This window comes from Plasmodium fragile, assembly GCF_000956335.1.
Source record: "Plasmodium fragile strain nilgiri unplaced genomic scaffold supercont1.1, whole genome shotgun sequence".
Lineage (NCBI taxonomy): Eukaryota > Apicomplexa > Aconoidasida > Haemosporida > Plasmodiidae > Plasmodium > Plasmodium fragile.
This window is the reverse complement of record NW_012192581.1, coordinates 325,526-346,902: the sequence shown is the minus strand read 5'-3', so window position 1 is coordinate 346,902 and position 21,377 is coordinate 325,526. Positions and strand designations below refer to the sequence as shown.

Below are 21,377 nucleotides of genomic sequence, written 5' to 3'. Positions count from 1 at the left end.
CCAAATGGTGAAAAGTCGTCAAAGGGAATCATCCCCCACTTAACAGTGCGACGACGAAAATACGCAAATTAAAAAAATAATTAAACAATATAATTAGATCCTCCTTCTTTAGAAAACTTCTCCCTTCAATCCATATGCCCAATGTGTTCATTCAGTACCCACATGTGGTGCACCATTTTGTTTTTTTTTTCTCGTGGACTTCCAATCGCACGCTACATGTGCACATATGGTTGTAACTTCCTTTTACGGGAAACATAAAAAAGGGGTGCGAAAAAAGCGGTGTGAAAACGAAACATACTGCTGGTGACGCGACGCATCGAGCTGGTGGGACTGTTTATTTTGTCGCCCTGTCGCAAGTGCTGCTGGCCCGCTCCAGGTAGTACGTCAACCTGTTTAAGTTGATGTAGTGATAGTAACCGATGAGGTTGTTCAGCTTAATTCGTGTTCTGTACGTTTTCCCAGGCAGTGAGTTGTCATTCACGCATAGGTAGTTGTTCCCGTCGCAAATGAAGAGGCAGTCGAAGGGTCCCTTTTTCGTTGCATCGCTCTGTGCGCTCGGGTTGCGGTAGTAACCATCCGTAGGCGCTGCACCTTCGACTTCACCAACCAGTTTTAACTTCTTGCGCACTTTCAGGTTGAACTTTTGTATTAAAGAATTAATTAGGCTGAGGGGGTACACAGTGGGAGATATAACCGTGCCTTCCTCCAAGGAAACAAAAAAATATAACAACAGAATAGTTATTTTTATTTCTCTAAATGAGGATGCTTTACTTAATAATATGGACAGAATTTTTTTTAAAAGAATTTTCTTCAAGTATATAATATCTTGTTCTAAGTAGACGATGCTGAAATTGTCGTCATAGAGAATGCCATCATGTGGACTCCTTCCTCTTTTACTTTTCGTCCCCTTTGTAGTACTCCTGGTGCTAAGGGTGATTATCTGTTTGTTAATGAACACGTTGGTATTGATAAATGTCTTTTCAATTGCTATTAGGTGGTTTAAATTTATTCGATTTAAAAAATGGCTGTTGTTCTTATTGCTTAATATATGATTCATTTGTTTAACTTGTTCGTAGAAGGTATCCTTTGGCAGTGTTTGCGTTATGTCCGTTTTGTGTGAAATGTATGTATCTCTTGCGCTATTTAGTGAATCCCCCTGTTCATCATACAGGTTCTCCTTAGACATGGAGTTACTGTTTGGACTCTCTATTTGCAGCATCATTTGGTTGCTCTTGATAAGGGCCTTAACTGAGCAGCTTCCGTTTTCCTTTTCCGTATCCTTTTTTGGGCCCCAGAGGGGTTCCCGCCCTATACTTGAATTTTCCTCCCCCGTGCTGCCTAAATCGATGGCCATTTCGACGGTTGATTCCATTGTTGGTTTAATTCTCCGTTTCGCACACGTGTTTTTTTTTTTTTTTTTTTTCTGCATTTTTGTTTTTTTTAAGCTGCACGCGGGTGGACGAAAATGCAGTGACCCTTTTTTCTTGCTTCTCCGAAAAATTTCCATTTTTTGTAATTTTTTTCATCTTCTCTACACTGTCCCTTGCGCTTAGTGACCTTCTGGAGAAGCTCCCAACCCGCGAGGCTCCATTTCCATCGGAGGGGGATTCACCCAGGTATGCGTAACGCTTTTCAATACTACAGTTTTCCCTTCTGATGGACATGGTGGAAAAGGAGCCCACCAAGTTGCAATCTGGCCACAGTGGAACGGAACTGCTCGAAAAAGACCCCACAATGTTACAGTCTTCCCGTTGAATGGATGTACTGGAGTAAGCTTCACCCCCTCTGGAATCTTTATTCTTATTTTTGATTTGTCCAACTCTTTTCCTTGTTCTCATTTGCATCGTTTCATCTTCTAATTTGTTCACAATGCATACCGCGTTGCTGGAACTTACGATGCTTTCCTTTTTGTAGTTAATTTTATTTTCTCCGACGTTGTAATTAACCTGTACAGATTCTTCCACAGTGTTTACTATGTTAAAATGTTTTGCAGTTTCACTTCCGTGGCGACTGTTTGTGCTTTTAGAAGTGGGTTTAATTTTGTTCCTTTTTGAGGGGGAGACACTTGGTGATGCCCTCCCCTTTGCGGTAACTGGTCTGATTATTGTACTTTCATTTATCGCTTCACTTCGGGGATCTTTTTTTTTCCTTTTCAAATTTGTAGCTATCGCACTGCTGACCTTTTTCACGACTCCTTTCTTTTTCTTCATTTCTTCACATGTGCTCTTAACCCTTGGCAATATTTTACTCTTACTCGAATTAGGGTTCACCTTTCCATTTCGCAAAATTTTCTTATTTGTTATTTTTTTCAACTTGCTATCCTTCCCCTTGGAATTGTAATTTTCTTTATTTGGTGCTTCTTCCGTTTTAGTTTCCTCATCACATTTTGTACGGGCATACGAAGTACTGTCATTTTTTTTATCATCACTGGAGTGTGTCCATTTCGTATCCTTCACGTTACCGTTAAGTAATTTCTTCTCCTGCCTATAGTTCACAGAACTGTGGAGATAATCATCCACTGGGGAAGGTAAACACTCTCGACTTCTCCTTCCATCTTCCCTCCTAAAATTGTGCCGCATGACGGAGCATACAGGATGGTGGTTAACCTTTTCTGGCCTCTTCTCCGCTATCAAATCCGAACTGTTAGAACCATTCTCGCAGTTGTATTCATCCTCAAAGGAATTGTTTTCCACATTAGGGTTTTGGTTAGTCCATAAGGGTTCTTCCCCCTCATAGGTTAAATAAACCGATGGAGTGTCCCCGTTCCCATCACAACTAACAACCTTTTCAGTGCTACTCTGATGCACGCTTTTGTCTTTCCTTTCGGGAGCCTCCTCATTTGTGATATTCACATAGGGGTCCTTATCCAAAGTAACAGCTTCACCATTTTCATGCTCCACCTCAAACACACTGTTGTCCCCGTCCTGCTCCAGACTAACAGCATAAAGCTCAATATCATCATCGTTACTTGAATGGATAAGTGAGGGGTGGTCCACCCTCTCCTGTCCCTCAAACATGGGGCCCTCAATTGGGTAATTCTCATGAATGGTGTCATTCGATGAGCTGCTTCTAAAAAAAGTTTGCTTGTTCTCCCTTAATTGGCAGCTACCCCGGGGTGCACTACCACCAACATTAATACTCCTATAGCGATCAATTAAGGGGGGTTCTATCCCATCGTGCGCTAAATTTTTTTTATCGGAGGAGCAGCTGCTACCACTGCTACTGGCGTCACGCAGATGTGCATCGTCTACTCTGTGGCTGTGTATATATTTATGGCCTCCTCCCAGGTTGTTGTCATTTTTGTTTCCATTTACAAATCCATTTGCTTCCCCATTTTGTACGTAGCACTCTTCATATATGTCCAACACGTCCAGGTGGGCAGAAGAAGACCGCGCTGTGTTTAAACTCTTTGCCCGTTTGATCACCCCACCGTTGTTGTCCTCATTTAGCATGTTTGCATGTATGGCCCCATGCCCTTGGCTTTTTGAGAGGCACACAGAAGCCTTCGATTTGGATGAATAGCTCTGTAGTCTTCGCAATTTTTCATTTTTTAATCTCTCCATCGGGGTGTAGAAGTTGCTACTCATGTAGCCGTTTCTGCTGTCATTTGGTCTCCCCTCTCCATATGGCATACAATGAAAAGGGGTACAATTTCTCATATTTTTGTTTGACACCTGTTTGCTATTCTGTGCATAGGGGCCACTCCTGCTAACCTGTTTGGCCTGTCCCATATTTGTGCCGATTTCACTCCAGTTATTGGCAACCCCTTTACTTGAAAAGAAACCTTCTACATTAGTTGGGTTCCCTTGGGGGTACGTAATGAGGTTTCCATTTTTTGCTAAGCTATTTGCGGCATTATTTGTGCCGCACATTTGGTTCACCCGCTGGTGTGATTTTCCGTCGACCTCGGGACAGTACGTGTTGCAGTTGTGCAATGTGTGCATCTGGGGGGTTGCTACGGGGATTTGCGCGCCTGTTGCCACAGGGGTCATCATAGGAGTTATCTCAGGGGGGGCTCCTGCGTATCCACGTGGTTGTCCATCCTTGTGCACGCCATTTTGATACCCATGAAATGTACTCGACTTTTTCATGATGCCACTTTGCTGCCCCCCGACTGGGGAGACGCTATACCCTTGGTTCTCTTTACAAAAGGTGTAGCTTCTTCCAGTAAATTTACTAGCCAGGCATTCGTGGCGGGGGTAGTAACTTCCCCTCACAATATTTTGATCCAGAAAGGTGCACATATTTTTAATGGGCCCATTATAACAATTTGCAATAGCACTCATGCTGAGGAAGTTGCCATTGCCTCTTCCCCTGAAAGTGGGTTCCCTTCTGTTCTCCTTCAAATGAAACGTATTAAAATGTGTGTTATACAAATTAGCCTTATTTAGATAACCATGGTGGGTATCCTTGACGCTCAAATTAGAGGCTTCATTTTGAATATGTTCAAAGGGTGACGCATTTTGTTTATTCATGGACTTGCTTCTATTTAGAGGACACATATATATTCCGCTGCCATCCATTTGGTTATTCATGGGAATGTGCCTACTTTGCATGGAGGAGCTCACTCCTGTGTTGCTGTCCACATTTCGAGTGAACGAGCGGTGCACCATGTTCATGCTTCCATCTGTGTTTGGATGAGCTTTGTATTGCATACCGCATGCATATAAGCCGTCATATATATCATACAACGCTCTGTACGTTTTTTGCAATTCGCTAGTGTAGTTTCTCCCCCCCTGGGGGGGCAGAAAACTAATGTTATTGTTCCGAAGGTTTGGTTCATCTGTTTCTTCTTTGGGCTGAACAAATAAATTATATAACGGGTCGATAAGGTACTTATTGATTATATTGTCTTTTTTTCCTCCTTCGACTTCCTCGTGTGTTGTGCCATTTTGGTTTTTTTTTTTTTTTTTTTTCTCCTTTGGCATTTTCGTTGCTGCGCTTCTGCTGAGACTTCCCCAAAGAATGGGTATCCCCTCTTGGTACACTCTCTTGAGATTTTCCTCCCCAATAATGCCCCCTACTAGCCTTTGGACTGCTAAACTTTTTATGTGCATCGTTAACAAATTCATTGTTACAAGTCTGCTGATTCGTAACGTTCTCACATATGATTTGCTGGCGAATGGGGTGCAAATTTGTTCTTCCACTTCTGCTTACATTTACAGATTTGCTTTCATACGCACGAGAATTGACTTCATCGTATGACGACACCTTAGCCGTGTTGGCACGTCTTGAAGGAACCCCCCCTGTCCCATTCTCATCTTGGTCAAAAAAAATTCCATTATTGTTATACATTAGCTTTATTATGATTTCCTTCTGTTCCAGATTTTCTTCCATATTGCTGGGAATACGTTCTAATGTGTTCTTCCCTTGTGAGAGTTGATCAGAGTTGTGCACATTCGATATAGAGCACCCCTTGTGTATGTCTTCATTCGTCGTGTTTTTATCATACTGAGTGGTAGTTATTATTTCTTTGCTTATTAATTTTCCCCCCTCTTGGGTAGTTGTTGCCTCCGTTCTGGTATAGGCCTTTAAATTGGCACCCCCCCTATTGTTACTATACTGCATGTAATTATTTATCGTCCTCAGGTTATCGTTTATGTTTGACTGTACGTTTCGCACCAGTTCCATGTTAGCTCTTGAGAAGGAGAAGTCACCTGTTCTTTTTGGCTCCCCCTGGGTGTGGAATAAGCTGCGATCCATATGGGGGTCACGCTTTTGGCCACCACTGCGTCCGTCGCGTTCGTCCTGTTGACCTCCTGCACCAACGTTTCGTGCATTTTTCCCCTCACTAGTTACACTTTCCGCCCTGTTGGATTCAGCCAAATAGGCCTCATCTTGCCCCTTTTCCTCGTACGCGTATTCGTTAAAATCTATCACATTCCTGTTGGAGTTGAGTCCCTGTTGCTCGTGGATGTTCCCTCGGACACTTCTCAGCCCATCACTTACAACACCCTCGTCCCATACTTCTACGTCCGAGCTCCTATCGAAGACGTACTTTCTTTCCACCTGTTGTGCCCTACCCGACTTGCCCATTTGATCCACTGAGTCGTCTTCATCAATTTTCAATTTGTTGCTTTTCATTTTAAAATTTGTTAATAGGGAGTTTGCATCACAGGAAGAAGACTCTCTCTCGTCTGCATAATGAATAATTTCACTACTGCAGTTAACCTTTTTATGGATTAGCTTTCCTTTATCTGCTTTTTTTTTCCCATTAAAATAAATGCTATTTCGCAGTATTTGAGCCTTGTGCTTCAAGCTGCTTATTTCATCCTTTATGTTATAACTTTTGTTCTGCTTCAAATTAGTGTACATTTTTGTGTAGTCCACATAGCCGCTACTTCCCTTTTTGTTGAAGTTGCTCGTTTCTTCCTCCCTGTCTTCATCTTTAGCTGATGCAGAGCTTGTGTTATGACCAGCGTGAAATGTACTGGTGGCATTTTTTTTTTTGTAATTTTTAAATTTTTGCAATATATTAATTTTTTGGAAAAAGCTTTCTCTTTTTTTTTTTAAATGAGAATTCTTCATCATTTGACATTCGTTGTAATTTTGTGTGTATTGGCTACGTGCTGTATTTGCGGCGTTGTCTTTGCATTTTGCCTTTCTACTTTCTGTTGCTGATTCTTCGTCCAATATATTTTGTCTTTCCCTTCCGCCCTTACCGTTCCGTTCCTTTGTGTTACTCTCACCGGGGGCGAGTTCAAAAGAGTCGTTGCTTGTGGAAATAACGCTGTCATTGGAATTCCTTTTTTCTTTCTTTTTTTTTTTAAAAAACGAAAAAATGGAAACAGATTTTGACCTCGCCTTCTGGGGGGGATGGTTACACGCCCCCGTATTTTCATCAAGTGTCCTTTTCAGCATTTTCTCATTTGGTTACACGATTTCACAATTTTGTACAAGTAAATGCACACATGAAGGGGCATTGAACTTAATTCATGGCCGTACATGTAGATATGTACAAAAAGCCTCTTCCAGCATGCGTAACATTAGGGGGGAAAAAAAATTCCTCAATTGATTGGTAAATGCCAAATTCCTGTAGGGGTTACCTGTGTGAGGAGATACACACTTTCGCCTTGTTCCCTTCGTGGGGTTGCTAATTCTCACGCGTACACTTGCACATGCAACTGCGTAAGCGATTAACGCGTACAAGTAAATTCATATTAAATGAGAATTAGTCCTTACGCCATGTGCTTGGCCTTATTCCTTGGTGGGTATTTGAGGGGAGTGTATAACCCCTTTTTGGCTGTCCCAAGTGGTTCGCCCTTTTTGCCAATTCGTCCAACTGGGTGAAGTGTGCACATCCGCGTCTGCAGTACGTTACTTTACATTGCGCTGCCCTGCGTTACGTTATTAGGTTTACGCCGCGATACACTTTTCGCGCTTCCCTACAGGACGAGAATGTATCTTTTACCAGCTCTCACCCCTTTTCTGTGTAACGCCCCAATGGTTTGAGCAATTCTCCCCCTTGGCGATAAAAACGGACGCGCGCAATGATGAGAAAAAAAAAAAAAAAGAAAAAAAAGGGAAAAAGAACAAGCGCGGGAAACCGTAACAAAGTGAAAAAGGCAAAAGGGGCAAAAAAGCACGAATGCGAACAAATAAATGCAACATGGCTGGACAAAAAAATGTGCTGAACAATTCAAGTGCAATTGCCTAGTACCACAAAATTGGCGCGTGTTGCATACACGCGTGATCGCATATATGCATGGGAGCATACACGCACGAACTTTATTTCTTAGGCCCGATGAGAACCCTTCTCACATTGGGTACTTTCTATGTTTCCTTCTGGAGCAACTTAGTGTGCCCGTTGGTTACGTGTTTACACCTAGGGGACCGTCCATACATTCGTTGCAAACAAAATGCATTTAAAAAAAAAAAAAAAAAAGAGAAGGAATTTTTACTTCAGTTTTTTATGTTCAAATTGTGCGAGAGTGAATAAGAGCAACAAATTTCCCTTCACCCTTTTCACTAATAAAATAAAAGTTGTCCTCCTTCTTACACATACAGTTTTCACTATTTCACGGATTGAAAACGGTATGCATAGAAGGTCGAAAAAAAAAAAATACAACACGCATAAATGAGTGGCAAAAATGTGTAGAATGGGAAATAATGCTGAGCGGAAGTGTACAAACGCAATAGAAAAAAAGAGGGATGTGGTGCTGGTCGTGGAAATGAGCACCAAGTTTGGTGGGTGTCCATGCGTCGAGCATAGCTAGGGGAGCGACGCACGGGTGTAAAAAGAGACGTGCCAATTTTGTTCACCCATCCGGCTTTAGCAACAAGGATAATTTGCTATGCCCCTCCTTGCTTTAGGCCCAAACGCGTGGGCGCAAAAAATGCACATAAAAAAGGTGTAACCCTATTTAGGCAACCCACTGCACAGCTGCGGCACCTTTCACATTTTCGCCTTCCTGGCCCTTCTTTTGGAATTATTTTTAATTGATCGAAATGCGTGCAGTGTTTTGGTCCTAAATTTGTCTTTGGTCATTATTGGCTTCAACTCCACATAAGAGTATGGAAGTAGTTTGTCCTTTTTGATGATGTCTCCCTTTCCTTTCTTTGATGTGTATGCCTTTTTATCTGCCGTAACAAAGTTGTTTGTTTTTTTTTTATTTTTTGATTTGTTGTGTAATTTGAGTTTGGCATGCATGTTCAGCTTCTCATTCATGCGGTTATACTTTTTGTTAATCACATCGTCTTTCTTTTTATTTCTCGCATTTTGCGAATTTACAGGGTGAACAATTATCTTTCCATCCAAGCCTACTTCTACATTTGCGTCATCCCCCTCGTTTTCATCACTATCGCTATAATCATAGTCGGAGTTACGCTGCACAGGTTGACTACCTCCTTCTCCTCCTCCGCTTGCCTTTCTCTTTTCCTTCCTCAAACCACGCTTCACGAAATACTGTTCGCCAAACAGGTCATTTATTTCCTTTTCATTAGAAAAGGGGATATTAAATTTTGCTTTGTTCTTAAAAAGGGAGGTTCCCAAGTTGTTGAGTACATCACTTACGTTTTTGTTAATTTTCACATTGGTTTCTTCCTCTTTCCCTTTTTGTTTCTTTATTTTTTTTCTTTTATTTTGACTCTGCAAAATGTTGTCCACGGCGGTTTTGATATAGCTCGTCTCCTTTTGTCCTCGCATGCTTTTTAAATTATCGAAAAAGGTCGTTAAATTGCGGTTCTGATTTTTTGCCTTCACATTACGCCTGTTCGTCTGGTTCGCATTTTTTTTACTTCGTTTGTTTCTTCCTTTGTTCCGCAGCGCCGCTCCCTGATCATGCGCACCATCGTTGTAGGCACTTGATCCACTCGATTCGGACAGCGCATCATCTTCCGACATAGCATAAGACATGACGGACGACCCTTCGTCTGATGATGCCACCGCTGTGTGCGCACTTTTGCTTTTCATTTTGTCTCTTCTCTGATGGTGACCCATTCCCCTTCCACGCATACCACCATCATCATTGCTTCCATCGCTTCTATTTTCACTATCGTGGAGCCCTTTCTTCTCTACCATTTTGTTGAATATTTTCCTATTTACTTTGGACAAGTATCGCATAATTACATCGTATGGTTTTTCCTTCTGATCACTTTCCTGCTCGCATTCGCTTACAAAGTGGTATAATATATACAGAAATTTCTCAACAAGGTATTTAACTCCTCTCTTCATTTGTGCAATGGTATTAAGAAGATTCATGAGCTCCGTCATGTTCCCCAGGATAACGTCTTTTCTAAAGTGTTGCACACATGTTAGCAAAAATTTTACGAAAATTTTCAACAGATTTTTCTCACTACTATTTGATAAGGCCACGCAAACACTGAATAACTGCACCTGGTCCCCATACTCAATTTTGTATCTTCTTACAAGCAAGTATAGAAGGTAGATTGCTATCTTCTTGCAACTCGCTTCTTCTACCAACAAGCCCGGCGTCACGTGAAGAAATAATGTTTTCAAATTTGATGACCCCAAATGGATTATGTGTTCAAATAGACTATTTCTCCTCAACTTGGTGGTAAACTTTTTGTTGATATAAAATAGGGCCTTCATTATGAGGGGCAGAATTTCAAAAAACAATTCTTGGCAGTAATCCCTATCGAGAAGTTTACCTTCTTTTAGATAAAACGTCAGGCAATTTAAATACACGTAAAACTTTTTAATATATTTATTTATATTATAATTGTCCAGATTGTCGAAGAAGGGGAGGATATTCTCTTTGGCCATCATAACGGGAAGATTGCTCTGGACCACTCTGCCGTCCATATATATGTTGTTAAGGATGAGTATCTCATTCTTGCTCATGTGTTGCATTCCACTTGGTACAGTCTCGCATGTCTCACTGGTCGTGCAGCCGATATTTTTGGTGACACCACCACTGGAACTATTTTTTTTTGAAAATATATTACCGAAATATTTAAACAGCGCAGCAACATTGTCATATATGAGGATCCTCACAAATTTGTACTTTTCAATGTCCATTTTTAACTCTTTTGTAAGTTTTGTTCTTCTTGCCTTTTCCTTTTTTGCTGAGTTGTTTTTTCTCTTTTCCTTTTTAATGAGGCCTTTAATTTTGCCCTTTTTGCCGATACCCTTTTGGTCCTTGTTTCCCCTTCGCTTGCTGTTCTTGGGATTTCGTTTCGGTTTGCTGCTGGCCGGGGTATGTGTGTCCTCACAGTGGGTAACCGCCTCTACCTTGGGCGCGTTGTCAAAGGGGGTGCTAACGCAGTCAATTCCTATCAAGTTGCCATGGTTTCCATTATTGCTCAGCGCAGCAAGACCATTTTGATTGCCCATTGCAGTTGCGGACATTTCTCCATTCACATGGGTTGCAAGTTCAAATTGTGCATTTGTATTTACACTGATAGGGTTGATGCAATAGCTGTTTTGTTCGCTTCCCACTTGGTGATTGCCTCCTCCTGTACGTTTTTCCACTTGGGGGCGACTGCCTCGTTCAGCCTTTCTCCCCTTCAAGCCGATAATTGAGCCCGTTATGGACATCTTCCTGCTGATCACTTCACCCACCAAATGCAGCAACTTCTGATAATACAAAGAGCAGAGAGTGAGTTCTTCATATGTAAAAAATGGGGTTAAAATTTTCAGCACAATGATTATACTAATGAGGGAATAAACTTCCTTCTCAATTTCATTCCTCAGGATAAGCTGTTCGAGGAGATTTAACACTTCACTCAAATTTGCGTCGGAAGAAAAATGTAAAGACACGTGTAGCAAATTTGAAAAACTTTCAATGACCATGGCTACACTGGCTCTATTTCGGCTCGACTCCAAACCAACGCTGGTAAACTTCTGCTCATAATGAGATGTCACGATCGATATAAATCTTGGCAAAAATATCTTCAGCAAATTGTCCGAAACGTGATTTAAGAAGAAATTATTCTTCTTTAAATTTATGAGGCTGTATTTGCATTTAATATCCTTCCTGTCTTTATCATAATCTGCACTCTTGGGAGACCACTGCGCTCCTTGACCGTTCGCCTTCAGTGTTGAGAGATAAAAATTTTCGAAAAAGTTAACAAACAGTGGAAGCAAGTGAAAATCGTTACAGTTGGTGAACTTGGTTACTAATATGTATAAGTCTTCTACGTTGGTAGATAGGAAGTAATACAAATTGATACAGTCGTTTAATGCCCGTGAGAAATGGACCAGTATATTTTTTATATAACTTAAAAAGCATTTCTTCTTAATGCTGTACTCTTCTTCCTTTTCGTACAAATCGATGAAATGCATAAGTAAAGGGTAGAAAAAATTGATCAGAAATTTGAAATTTCCTCCATTATATGTTTTGTTAGTATCTTTTAGAACTCTGTTCAGTATAAACACATCCTTAGACAGCAACTCCTTGCTGGAGAAAAAAAAATATTCTTCGAAAAAGGTACTGAAGCTTAGTATGCGAAATATTTTAGTTAGACAATTTGTTAGACAATTTTTGTAAGTCTCATCTGCACATTTGAGAATTATACTTTTGTATTCTGTTGGGAAATCTAAATCGCTGATTCTTAACACAGTTGTTAATTTGTTGCTATCTTCTGGTGCGCCTAGTTGTTCATCCACTTTGTTAAAAATAAAATGTGTGTTCTCCTCACTGGGGTTTCCTCCTTTCTCTTTTGTGACATATTCATCCGAAATTATGAGTATGTACAAACTCCAAATTCTTTTCAAAATAGCTGTATACAGTCCACTGTGCTTGGAATTGAACTTTTCGAAAAATTGATAAAACTCCTCCTGACAGTCATTTTTTCCCTTATACAAATGAATGACAACATTTTCGTAAAAGGTAAAAACTTCTTGGGTAGACAAAAAGATCATCGGATGAATTACAAAATTCTGGACCGTTAACAATTTGTTAAGCAATTGGAATGCATTAAAAATGACAAAGTAGGAATATTCAAACACTTTCATTTTTAGAAAATTAAAAGAAAATTGCAATAAGGCGACGTGTCTATGCACAATGTGCATGCTGCTAATTAAGTTGTATGCTGTCATAAATACACTCTGCGTTAATCTATTCATGGTGTCCTTCACTTCTTTGAAACTTCTTTCCACGCGCAAATCCACCTTATCGTAAAAGCTCTCCAACATGGTCTTTATTTCGATCATGTTACTTTTTATTTTCTCATTTTTGCAGTTCTCATTTTGGTGTAGCATGTCTAAAAGGGTTGCTTCACTTGGGTGGGTCGTTCCGTTCTTAAAAAAGGCCAGTTGCTCGTTTGGAAAGAGCAGCGTATTTGTACTTTCCTCCTCAGGTTGGTTGTAAATTGCATAATCCACCTGGTCGCCTTGATTATTCACCCCCATATGGATCCCACTTAGAGCGTTTCCCCCTCCATCGCTCACCTTGCTTTCCCGATCCGTCATATAATTTGCACTTTCGTGTAACCTCCTCAACAGTGTAAATAACAACATGACGTACTTCACCTTGGCCAAAGAATGCACCATTTTTCCCTTGGCAAAAAAAGGGTGCTTATTTTGGAAGTATACTAATATCCACCTCAAGACGAAGAAATTAAACGTCTGGTAGTAATCATCGTATGTGTTATAATTCTCATGAAGATTTATTAACTCATTCAGGAGCTCAAAAAAGAGATGGAAAAATTGGTCTTCCTCATCCGAGTTGACAAAAAGGGTGTCATTCTGTGGGGCTCCATTGTCACCCTGCTTGTAACCCCCCTTTTTGGTGATGCCCAACACCGTTGGCTGTAGCTTACTGTTCTCACACTCCTTCTGGTATATATTAAAAATGGAGCAAAGTGAAAATAAAAACTTTACTTTGTACGTATAGGGCATTATACTAGTCACAAATTTCATCACATTCATAAATTTGCACAACAATTGAAAATTTTTTGTAATTTTTATAGCTTTCAAATTTTTATATATGTACAAAAAAAAAACTTCCGCTTTGTACTTGGAGCATATGTTCACATGTTCGTCATTTTTGTCTCTTATATTTTCAGCTGTGAATCCTAATTCTTCCACCTTCATCAAAACATGTTCGTGGTCTATGCATTTTTTTATAACATCATACAGAATTGTGTAACTTATTTTTTGAAGAAGTTCATTTTTTTCATTAAAAAGGAGACAATTTTTAAGGATATCTATTTCTCCAATTTCTTTTTTACCAAACAAACGTTCCTTCAATATGTCGCTTGCATTTTTGTCTGCAAAAAATTCCTTATTATAATAGTGTTCATTTCCGCAGTTTGCTCCATTTTTCTGCTTTTCATATTTCCTCTGGTTCACATATTTTATAATTACGTTTGTGATTAAGTCCTTTGTCGCGCTGTTCCCACTACTACTCACGTGCGAGCGGTCTTTTTTTTTTTTAATAAAACTCTTGGTCTTCTTCAGACTCCCCAAATTTTTCTTTTTGCATGTTTTAAACTTATCCATTTGTCTGACGCGTCAGCGCACATGGGGGTAGAGGGCAAATATCTCCAGGTTGTTGCTGTTGTCGTTGTTGTTGCGCTGTTGTCGTTGTTGTTGCGCTGTTGTCGTTGTTGTTGCGCTGTTGGCGAGGTGGGCATAGCCTATGCGCACGAAGGCGTGGATATCTTTTTATGCGCTACGGGAGGAGTACTCATGCGTTCCCTAATGTTCACTCGCTCTTCGGTTTAGGTTGTTCCCACTTCCAGGGTTTGGTCTATGCCTGGTTCAAGGCGCAATTCCTCAAATGTATGCTCTGAGGGGTCACAGACCAAAAGGATTTGCTACCGTTCCCCCAGCCGCAGCCTATTACAAGTGCATACGTTCTGAGCGGATACAATTTCCCCCTTAATGTGGTCACCGGCAATGTAAAAAAAATGGTCTTGTAAAGTTGCAAAAAGAAATATGCACCTGCCAAAGCATCGCTATTCGCGGGGGGAACATCTCTGTTGTTGGTAAAGAAATTAAACTCACAAGTCGAGTCCCTTAAAAATTGGCATAACCAAGAATATTCATTACATGTTTGTAAAATGACGGGAAAAATACGCTTGTCCCCTTTGCGCCAGGGTATTCAAAAATGAATTTATAACCTGGCACGGTAGCGGCAAGTAGGAATTAATTATACATGTAAGGAAAATGCGAATGGTAGAATAAGGTTAACTCTGGTTTCAACTTTGGCTTTAATTGTGGTTTTAATTCTTTTCTTCGCTCGATACGATTTTTTCTTTCTTTCTTTTTTTTTTTTTTTTCCAGCCTTGTCGCAATTATTTTAAACGTTACGTGCATTTGCATATGTACGTGTATACATTACGCTGCGCATCTATAGCCCCTTTTATTTTTGAGGTTCCGCTTCAGGGCAACGTTCTCATTTTCGCCCCACTGTTGCGCTAATTTATGGACGCAGGGGGGCAATACAAACGCAGGATAATTCCATGAACGGAGTTTGTGGCGCGACACCCTTTTTTAGGAGGCGCAGAAAATTATTACAGTTTTATTTCATCCCAGAAGGAAGGAGAACTTTTCATATTCCGCAATTTATGCCAATTTGCACTCATAAAACAAGCACGCTGTTTGTGGTAAACGATGTTGTTGCATTTTGTATAGTTGCGTAGTTAGCCCGAAAGGAACATAAAACAATTTTTGGAAGCTCTTTTGCAAAAACAGCGACGCGCTGTCGTAATCGTACAAAAACAGAAGGACGAGTCATTTTTGGACACGGGCTACGCGCATATAAGAGGCACGCCATGAGCGAAGCGCAAAAAAATGGAAACCTCAATTTTTTTTTTTCCATTTTAGCGAATAGTAGTCAGCGTTTTAATTGTGTAGTGTTCAACTGTAGGGGCTATTTGTTTGTTTATTTGTTTTTTTTTTTTTTTATTTGTTATTTATTTTTTTTTTTTTATATGTATTTATTTATTTTTTTTTTTCCCTTGGGAGATGGAACACCAAAATGATATTCTACTTTTTCGGAAAGATAGACCCTTCACTTATTCGATGGCAGAAATGATGTAGCTGACATGGTTTATGGGGGTGAGCCTTCCACGGTGATCAAAGGTTTGCATTTACACTTATGCATGTGCGTACGAATGCACTCTAGCGCCACAGAACGTCGTGTAAGGCAGACGCCCAGGTGCCACCTTACATGCACACATACGAGCAATTCTTTACCCACAACAGCGTCTGGTTGATTATTTTACCTACCCTTACACATGGGCGGTGTTTTCGCTGCCCCCCTATTGGCACACGTACCGATTAGCTGTATTTTCGCCGAAGCAGCAGTAATCATTTTACGAATCATCCCCTGCGTCAGTGTTCCTCCGTTGGTGTTTTTGCAGCGGCCACACCACGTTCATCTTAAAATAGACCCATATGATTACTCTTTTTAATTGGTGGTGTCCCCTCCCTTGGGGGCGCGCGTTAGTAGGATATAATACTGCTAATAAAATTAGTCCTAAATTATGCCAAGCTTCCCTATCCCCTTTTTTTCCTTAGAGGGTGGTTTTCCTTTTCAGCTCCTTGGCGCTTCCCCCAATTCTGCAATAGTCTGCCTGTGTGCACATGTAAGCGAATGCAGATATTTCTGACAATCAGGGTTTAACACATATACTTGTTTGACTTTACATATGTGTATAAGTATACTGGCACCTTCATTTTTTTTTTTTTTTTTTTTTCTTCCACCCGTTAGTATACTGCACATAAGCTTCCTGTTCCATTTTCGGTTTGTAATTTTTTTTTTTTCCCTAAAAGGGTCACTCTTTATCTACCATTTGGTTGAGCCCTCCGGCGTTCCACAAATCGAGGTTGTTAATTTGGTGCCGCTAAATAATTCCGCTTCACAATTGCGGTCATTCGGGGTTACCTCTTTTCCGCACTCAATCAGTCGCATTTGCAATGTGTATGTCACGGTTATTTTTTTTTTTTGTTCATTTCCTTCACTTCAATTTGTTTTCTCTTTTTTCTTTCATTTCTAAGCTAACCCCGCAGAGTACCTGCCAAACGTACCTACGAGCGTACACTGTTTTAAACGGTTTCTACGTTCCTCCTTTTGGCTCTCCCCCAAGGAGCCACCTTTTTTTTTTTTAAACTACCATAGTATATGTACACGTAGGAAGTTGAAAAAATAAGGGCATTTTTTGTTTCAGGGGTCAGTTCTGCGTGCTCACCAGTCCTTTTCCATTCAGATACTTTCCCTTGCTTCTGTTCCCCGCTGCGCTGGACGCCGCGACCGACGGTGTACTCGAATTAGGATGAAGCCCGTGGGCCCCTTAATTTGCTCGCTGGTGCTCCTGGCGGGCCTGTGCCCCAGGAATGTCTCGGGCCTGTACTCAAATGTGAAGGAAATAAAAACAGTGGAGAGCCCCAAAGAGTTCGAGGAGTTCCTAAGTACCAAAAAAGTGTGCCTCGTCGAATTTTACGCAACATGGTGTAGGGCCTCCAGGGGGTTTGCGAACGACTTTACCAGCATAGCCAAGACGATAAAAGACGACATAACAATTTTGGCCGTAAAAAATGAAGATATAATTAACCAGTACAACATTGAAACTTACCCAAGTATACATGTTTTCTTCGCAGACGACAGTAAAAAATATGTGGAGAAATTTGATGGCAATTACAAAATAAAAGAAGTGGTTTCTTTTGTATATGATAGTATAAAAAAACACCGTTTGAAAGAGCTAAATATAGACATGGATGATATAAATAAAAGCTCCTATAAAAAAAAAGGAAACAAAAAAAATGATGGCAAAGTAATTATACTAAATGACGCCAATTTTGATAACAATGTATTACAGGATGATGAGAACGTCTGGTTTGTCTTTTTCTACGCTCCATGGTGTGGACACAGCAAACCGATACACCCCATGTTCGACCAATTAGCAAAAAAAGTAGCACATTTGAAAAACGCACGAATTGCGAAAATAGACGCTACAGTGGAACAACGATCAGCGGGAATTTATCAAATAAGACATTATCCATCTTTTAGGTTATTCCCTTCAGGAAAGAAAAAATCACATAGTGCTATAGAATATAACGATTCTAGAACGGTAGAAGACTTGTATCAATTTTTTTTAAAATACTATTCAGAAAAGAAGGAAGTAATTCAGTTGACTTCTCAACAGGTGTTTGATGAATATTGCGAAAAAGACGTATGTCTCTTAGCCATTTTACCAAACAAAGAAGACACTGAACTTAGTTATTTCAAATCCTACGTTAATATACTGACCAATGTTATTAAAGACGTTAGTATGCTACCAGTCACTTTGTTGTGGACTCAAGCAGGAGATCAACTAGACCTCGTACAAAAGTTAAATCTTACTTTCGGTTTCCCCACTGTTATTGCCATCAGCTTTTCGAAAAATGTCTATTCCATTTTGAAGGGGAATTATTCTGAACAGTCCATCAAAAATTTCATCACACAAATGATGATGGGCAAGTCTTCTGTTGACAATTTGGTTCCCTTTACAGTGAAGACGGTCCCCAAGTTTAGTTTCACGAGCACAGAGGAAGCCAACTCAGAGTTATGAATTGAAGCGCAGAGAAATTACCACAAACAAATGGAACAAAAAGGGGGAGAATGAGAAAATTATTTGAAGACCAATTGTTCTTCAAACTGCACGAACAAATAAATATACATTCCCTCTATATTATTTTGCCAATTTGTACATTCACACATGTGTCCCCTTCTCTGTTTTATGTTCATACAAATAGGTCTATTTGGTTTGATGCCCATATGGGTTATACTTTTTACGCCCCTTGTGATGTGCTCACAAATTGGAAAAAAAAAAAAAAAAACGAAAAAGCTCCTTCCATCAACGCAAATGATTTTGTAAACCCATTTGCGTAACTGCAAAGTTGCTTACATTTTTGTGTACTGCTTAACTTTCAGTGGTATTTTTTTTTTTTTTGGGTGGGGCCATGTGCACCCTACATTTGCGCTAAAGTAACGACAATCATGTGGAACATTTTACATGGCGCATTTTTTTTTTATAACACTTCATTTATTTATTCATTTAAGATTATTCAAGTTTTATAATTAAAAAGTATGAAAAAATTTTGAAGCAAAAAAAAATAAGTCGAGCTCATGAATTGACGCTTCTGCGGTGTGCGTCTTTTTTGCGCATCGTAGGGAGCGCTGCTATGTGTATATACATATACGCACGTGCATACACATGTATGCATATGTAGCTACCCTTATGATGCTGGCCAAAGTGCCAATGGCCACTCACCTACATGCGCACGCTTAACCGCAAGCCAGTGAAAACATGCAGTTCGTTTAACTTAAAACATTGTTAAAAATAAATATACGTACGTACCGTGCGCGCATCGCGCATGTATACCCCCGTATACATATGCAATTTTAAATGCACGTAGACACACAGGTGAAATTCTGTGCCCTTCACATGGGATGGAGGCCAAGGATTTTTCGTGTTCCACTTTCAAAACAGTAAATTGCATACATATTTACGTATAATTTACTTTGTGCCCTATTGCGAAAAAAGGGGACATAGGAAAAATCGTTTAAAAGGTGTACGCCAAAGGAAGGGATAAAAAATGTTTAACCCTTTTGCACTTTTTTTTTTAAAAATAATCTGATGCATCAGTTTAGCGCACGTAGTGTGGTAAACGAGGGGCAACCGATTAATTTTAAAATGGTACGCGCGCTTTCAAACGTGTTCTGTTGGGTGTGGCTTAGCTAAAAGAAGAAACATGTGTAAATATCCTCCCACGCACTGCCTACATTCAGTTGATGAACGCTACACCTACCGTTTGGTTGTCATGAAACTAGACGTGGATGGAAACGCGCTTGGAACTTGCGTGGTTCTGTTCTCAACATGTTTTGGTTTTGCAAGTGATGCGCACTGTTATGCGTGTTATACTTTGTTTTTCAGCGCATCGCAGCCATACCGCTTAATCGCTTAACCGCTTCACCATCGTTGGGGCCGTCCCCCTAGGCGTTGTCCTTGCTCTCCTCCGTCTTGCTTTCGCTCTTGGGCTGTTCCTGCTGAGCACCCTGGGAGGCATTGTTCTTGTACATTTCCTGCGAAATGGCCCAGGACTTCTCCTGCAGCTGCTTCGTGGCGTCCTTAATTCCATCCAAGTCTTCAGTTGACAATTTCTCACGCAGGGTGGTGATCCTCTGTCTGAGCTCATCCTTGTCTGAATCGGAAATTTTGTCCTTGAAGTCATCTAGCTGTTTTTCCGAACTGTAAATTAGCGTCTCTGCTTCGTTTTTGGCATCTGTTAGATTCTTTTTCTGTTGGTCCTTTTCCCTGTTCAATTCAGCCTCCTGGACCATCTTCTCAATTTCTTCCTTGCTCAATCCGCCACTGCTCTGAATGGTAATTTGCTGCTTCTTGTTCGTCATTTTGTCAATTGCGGAAATGTTAATAATCGCATTTGCGTCTACATCAAAGGTGACTTCAATTTGCGGGACTCCTCTAGGTGCAGGTGGAATTCCCACTAAATCAAACGATCCTAACATTTTATTATCGCATGCCATTTCTCTTTCTCCTTGGAATACTTTGATACTCACCTGTGTTTGGTTGTCAGCTGCGGTGGAAAATATCTGCGATTTTTTCGTCGGGATGGTAGTGTTTCTGTTGATCAATTTGGTAAAAACTCCACCTAGGGTTTCTATACCTAGAGATAGGGGAATCACATCTAGTAGCAACAAATCTTTTATTTCTCCTTTTAATACTCCTCCCTGGATGGCTGCACCTAATGCAACTGCTTCGTCAGGGTTCACACTCTTCGAGGGATTATTTTGAAATATCTGCTTTACGGTCTCGGATACCTTTGGCATTCTGGTCATACCACCAACTAGAATAATTTCGTTAATTTCATCCTTCTTCACATTTGCATCCTTGATACATTTCTCACATGGTTCGATCGTTCCTTTTAACAAATCATGACATAACTCTTCCAACTTTGCACGAGTCAACTTAATTTGTAAATGTTTTGGTCCCGTCTGGTTCGCAGTAATGAAAGGCAAATTAATTTCTGTCTGCGTCTTGCTGGATAATTCAATTTTGGCTGTTTCAGCTGCTTCTCTCAACCTCTGTAAAGCTAACTTATCATTTTTCAAATCGATATTTTCTTTCTTCTTAAATTCTTCTATAAAATATTCTAATATTCTCTGATCGAAGTCTTCCCCTCCTAGGGATGTATTTCCATTCGTCGCTTTCACTTCAAAAACACCTCCTAGAATTTCCAAAATGGACACGTCAAAGGTACCACCTCCTAAATCATAAACGGCAATGACCTTCCCGTCGCTCTTTTCTAACCCAAATGCTAAGGCCGCTGCTGTTGGCTCGTTAATAATTCGAAGGACATCCAAACCTGCAATTTTTCCTGCATCTTTTGTAGCTTGCCTTTGTGAATCATTGAAGTAAGCAGGTACTGTGATAACAGCTTGATGCACTTTCCTTCCCAAATAATTCTCAGCTGTTTCTTTCATTTTTTCCAAAACACACGCTCCTATTTGGCTTGGGGAATATTTCTTTCCCTGGGCTTCTATCCATGCATCTCCATTTGGTGCTCTAACAATTTTGTACGGTAAATTCTTTTGTTCCTTTTTAGTTGCATCTTCATCAAATTTTCTGCCTATAAACCTTTTCGTTGCATATACCGTATTTTCTGGGTTCGTTATTGCTTGTCTCTTCGCCACTATACCAACTAACCTTTGGTTATCATTGGTGAATGCTACAACGGAGGGGGTTGTCCTAAACCCTTCTGCGTTCTCAATAACCTTTCCTTGCTTTCCTTCCATAATCGCAACACAACTGTTCGTTGTACCTAAGTCAATACCTATTATGTCTCCGGATGCTCTATTCAAGTTAGTCTTGCTTGTGCATAGTTGTCGACTGTTATCCTTCAAAATGTTATTCTTCACACACCTTTCCAAAATTTTCACGATATTCTTCCTGCTTAGCGATGCCAT

General features: G+C 40.3%; 5 protein-coding genes across 5 annotated transcripts; 1 reads left to right on the top strand and 4 right to left on the bottom strand.

The window, feature by feature from the left end:
* Positions 1 to 334: 334 nt before the first annotated feature.
* Positions 335 to 1,372, bottom strand: AK88_00081 (uncharacterized protein; the record flags this gene model as incomplete). The annotated part of the gene is made up of 1 exon (XM_012477732.1): positions 335 to 1,372. One exon carries the CDS (start codon positions 1,370 to 1,372, stop codon positions 335 to 337), a length of 1,038 nt encoding a protein of 345 aa, XP_012333155.1.
* A 7-nt stretch (positions 1,373 to 1,379) lies between these two features.
* AK88_00080 (uncharacterized protein) lies at positions 1,380 to 6,861 on the bottom strand (the record flags this gene model as incomplete). Its single annotated transcript, XM_012477731.1, has 2 exons — positions 1,380 to 4,870; positions 5,025 to 6,861. The coding sequence occupies 2 exons, from the start codon at positions 6,859 to 6,861 to the stop codon at positions 1,380 to 1,382; spliced, it is 5,328 nt and encodes a 1,775-aa protein (XP_012333154.1).
* A 1,534-nt stretch (positions 6,862 to 8,395) lies between these two features.
* On the bottom strand, positions 8,396 to 13,906 carry AK88_00079 (uncharacterized protein; the record flags this gene model as incomplete). Its single annotated transcript, XM_012477730.1, has 1 exon — positions 8,396 to 13,906. One exon carries the CDS (start codon positions 13,904 to 13,906, stop codon positions 8,396 to 8,398), a length of 5,511 nt encoding a protein of 1,836 aa, XP_012333153.1.
* A 2,780-nt stretch (positions 13,907 to 16,686) lies between these two features.
* AK88_00078 (protein disulfide-isomerase domain) lies at positions 16,687 to 17,961 on the top strand (the record flags this gene model as incomplete). The annotated part of the gene is made up of 1 exon (XM_012477729.1): positions 16,687 to 17,961. One exon carries the CDS (start codon positions 16,687 to 16,689, stop codon positions 17,959 to 17,961), a length of 1,275 nt encoding a protein of 424 aa, XP_012333152.1.
* A 1,424-nt stretch (positions 17,962 to 19,385) lies between these two features.
* Positions 19,386 to 21,377, bottom strand: AK88_00077 (chaperone DnaK; the record flags this gene model as incomplete). The annotated part of the gene is made up of 1 exon (XM_012477728.1): positions 19,386 to 21,377. The coding sequence occupies one exon, from the start codon at positions 21,375 to 21,377 to the stop codon at positions 19,386 to 19,388; it is 1,992 nt and encodes a 663-aa protein (XP_012333151.1).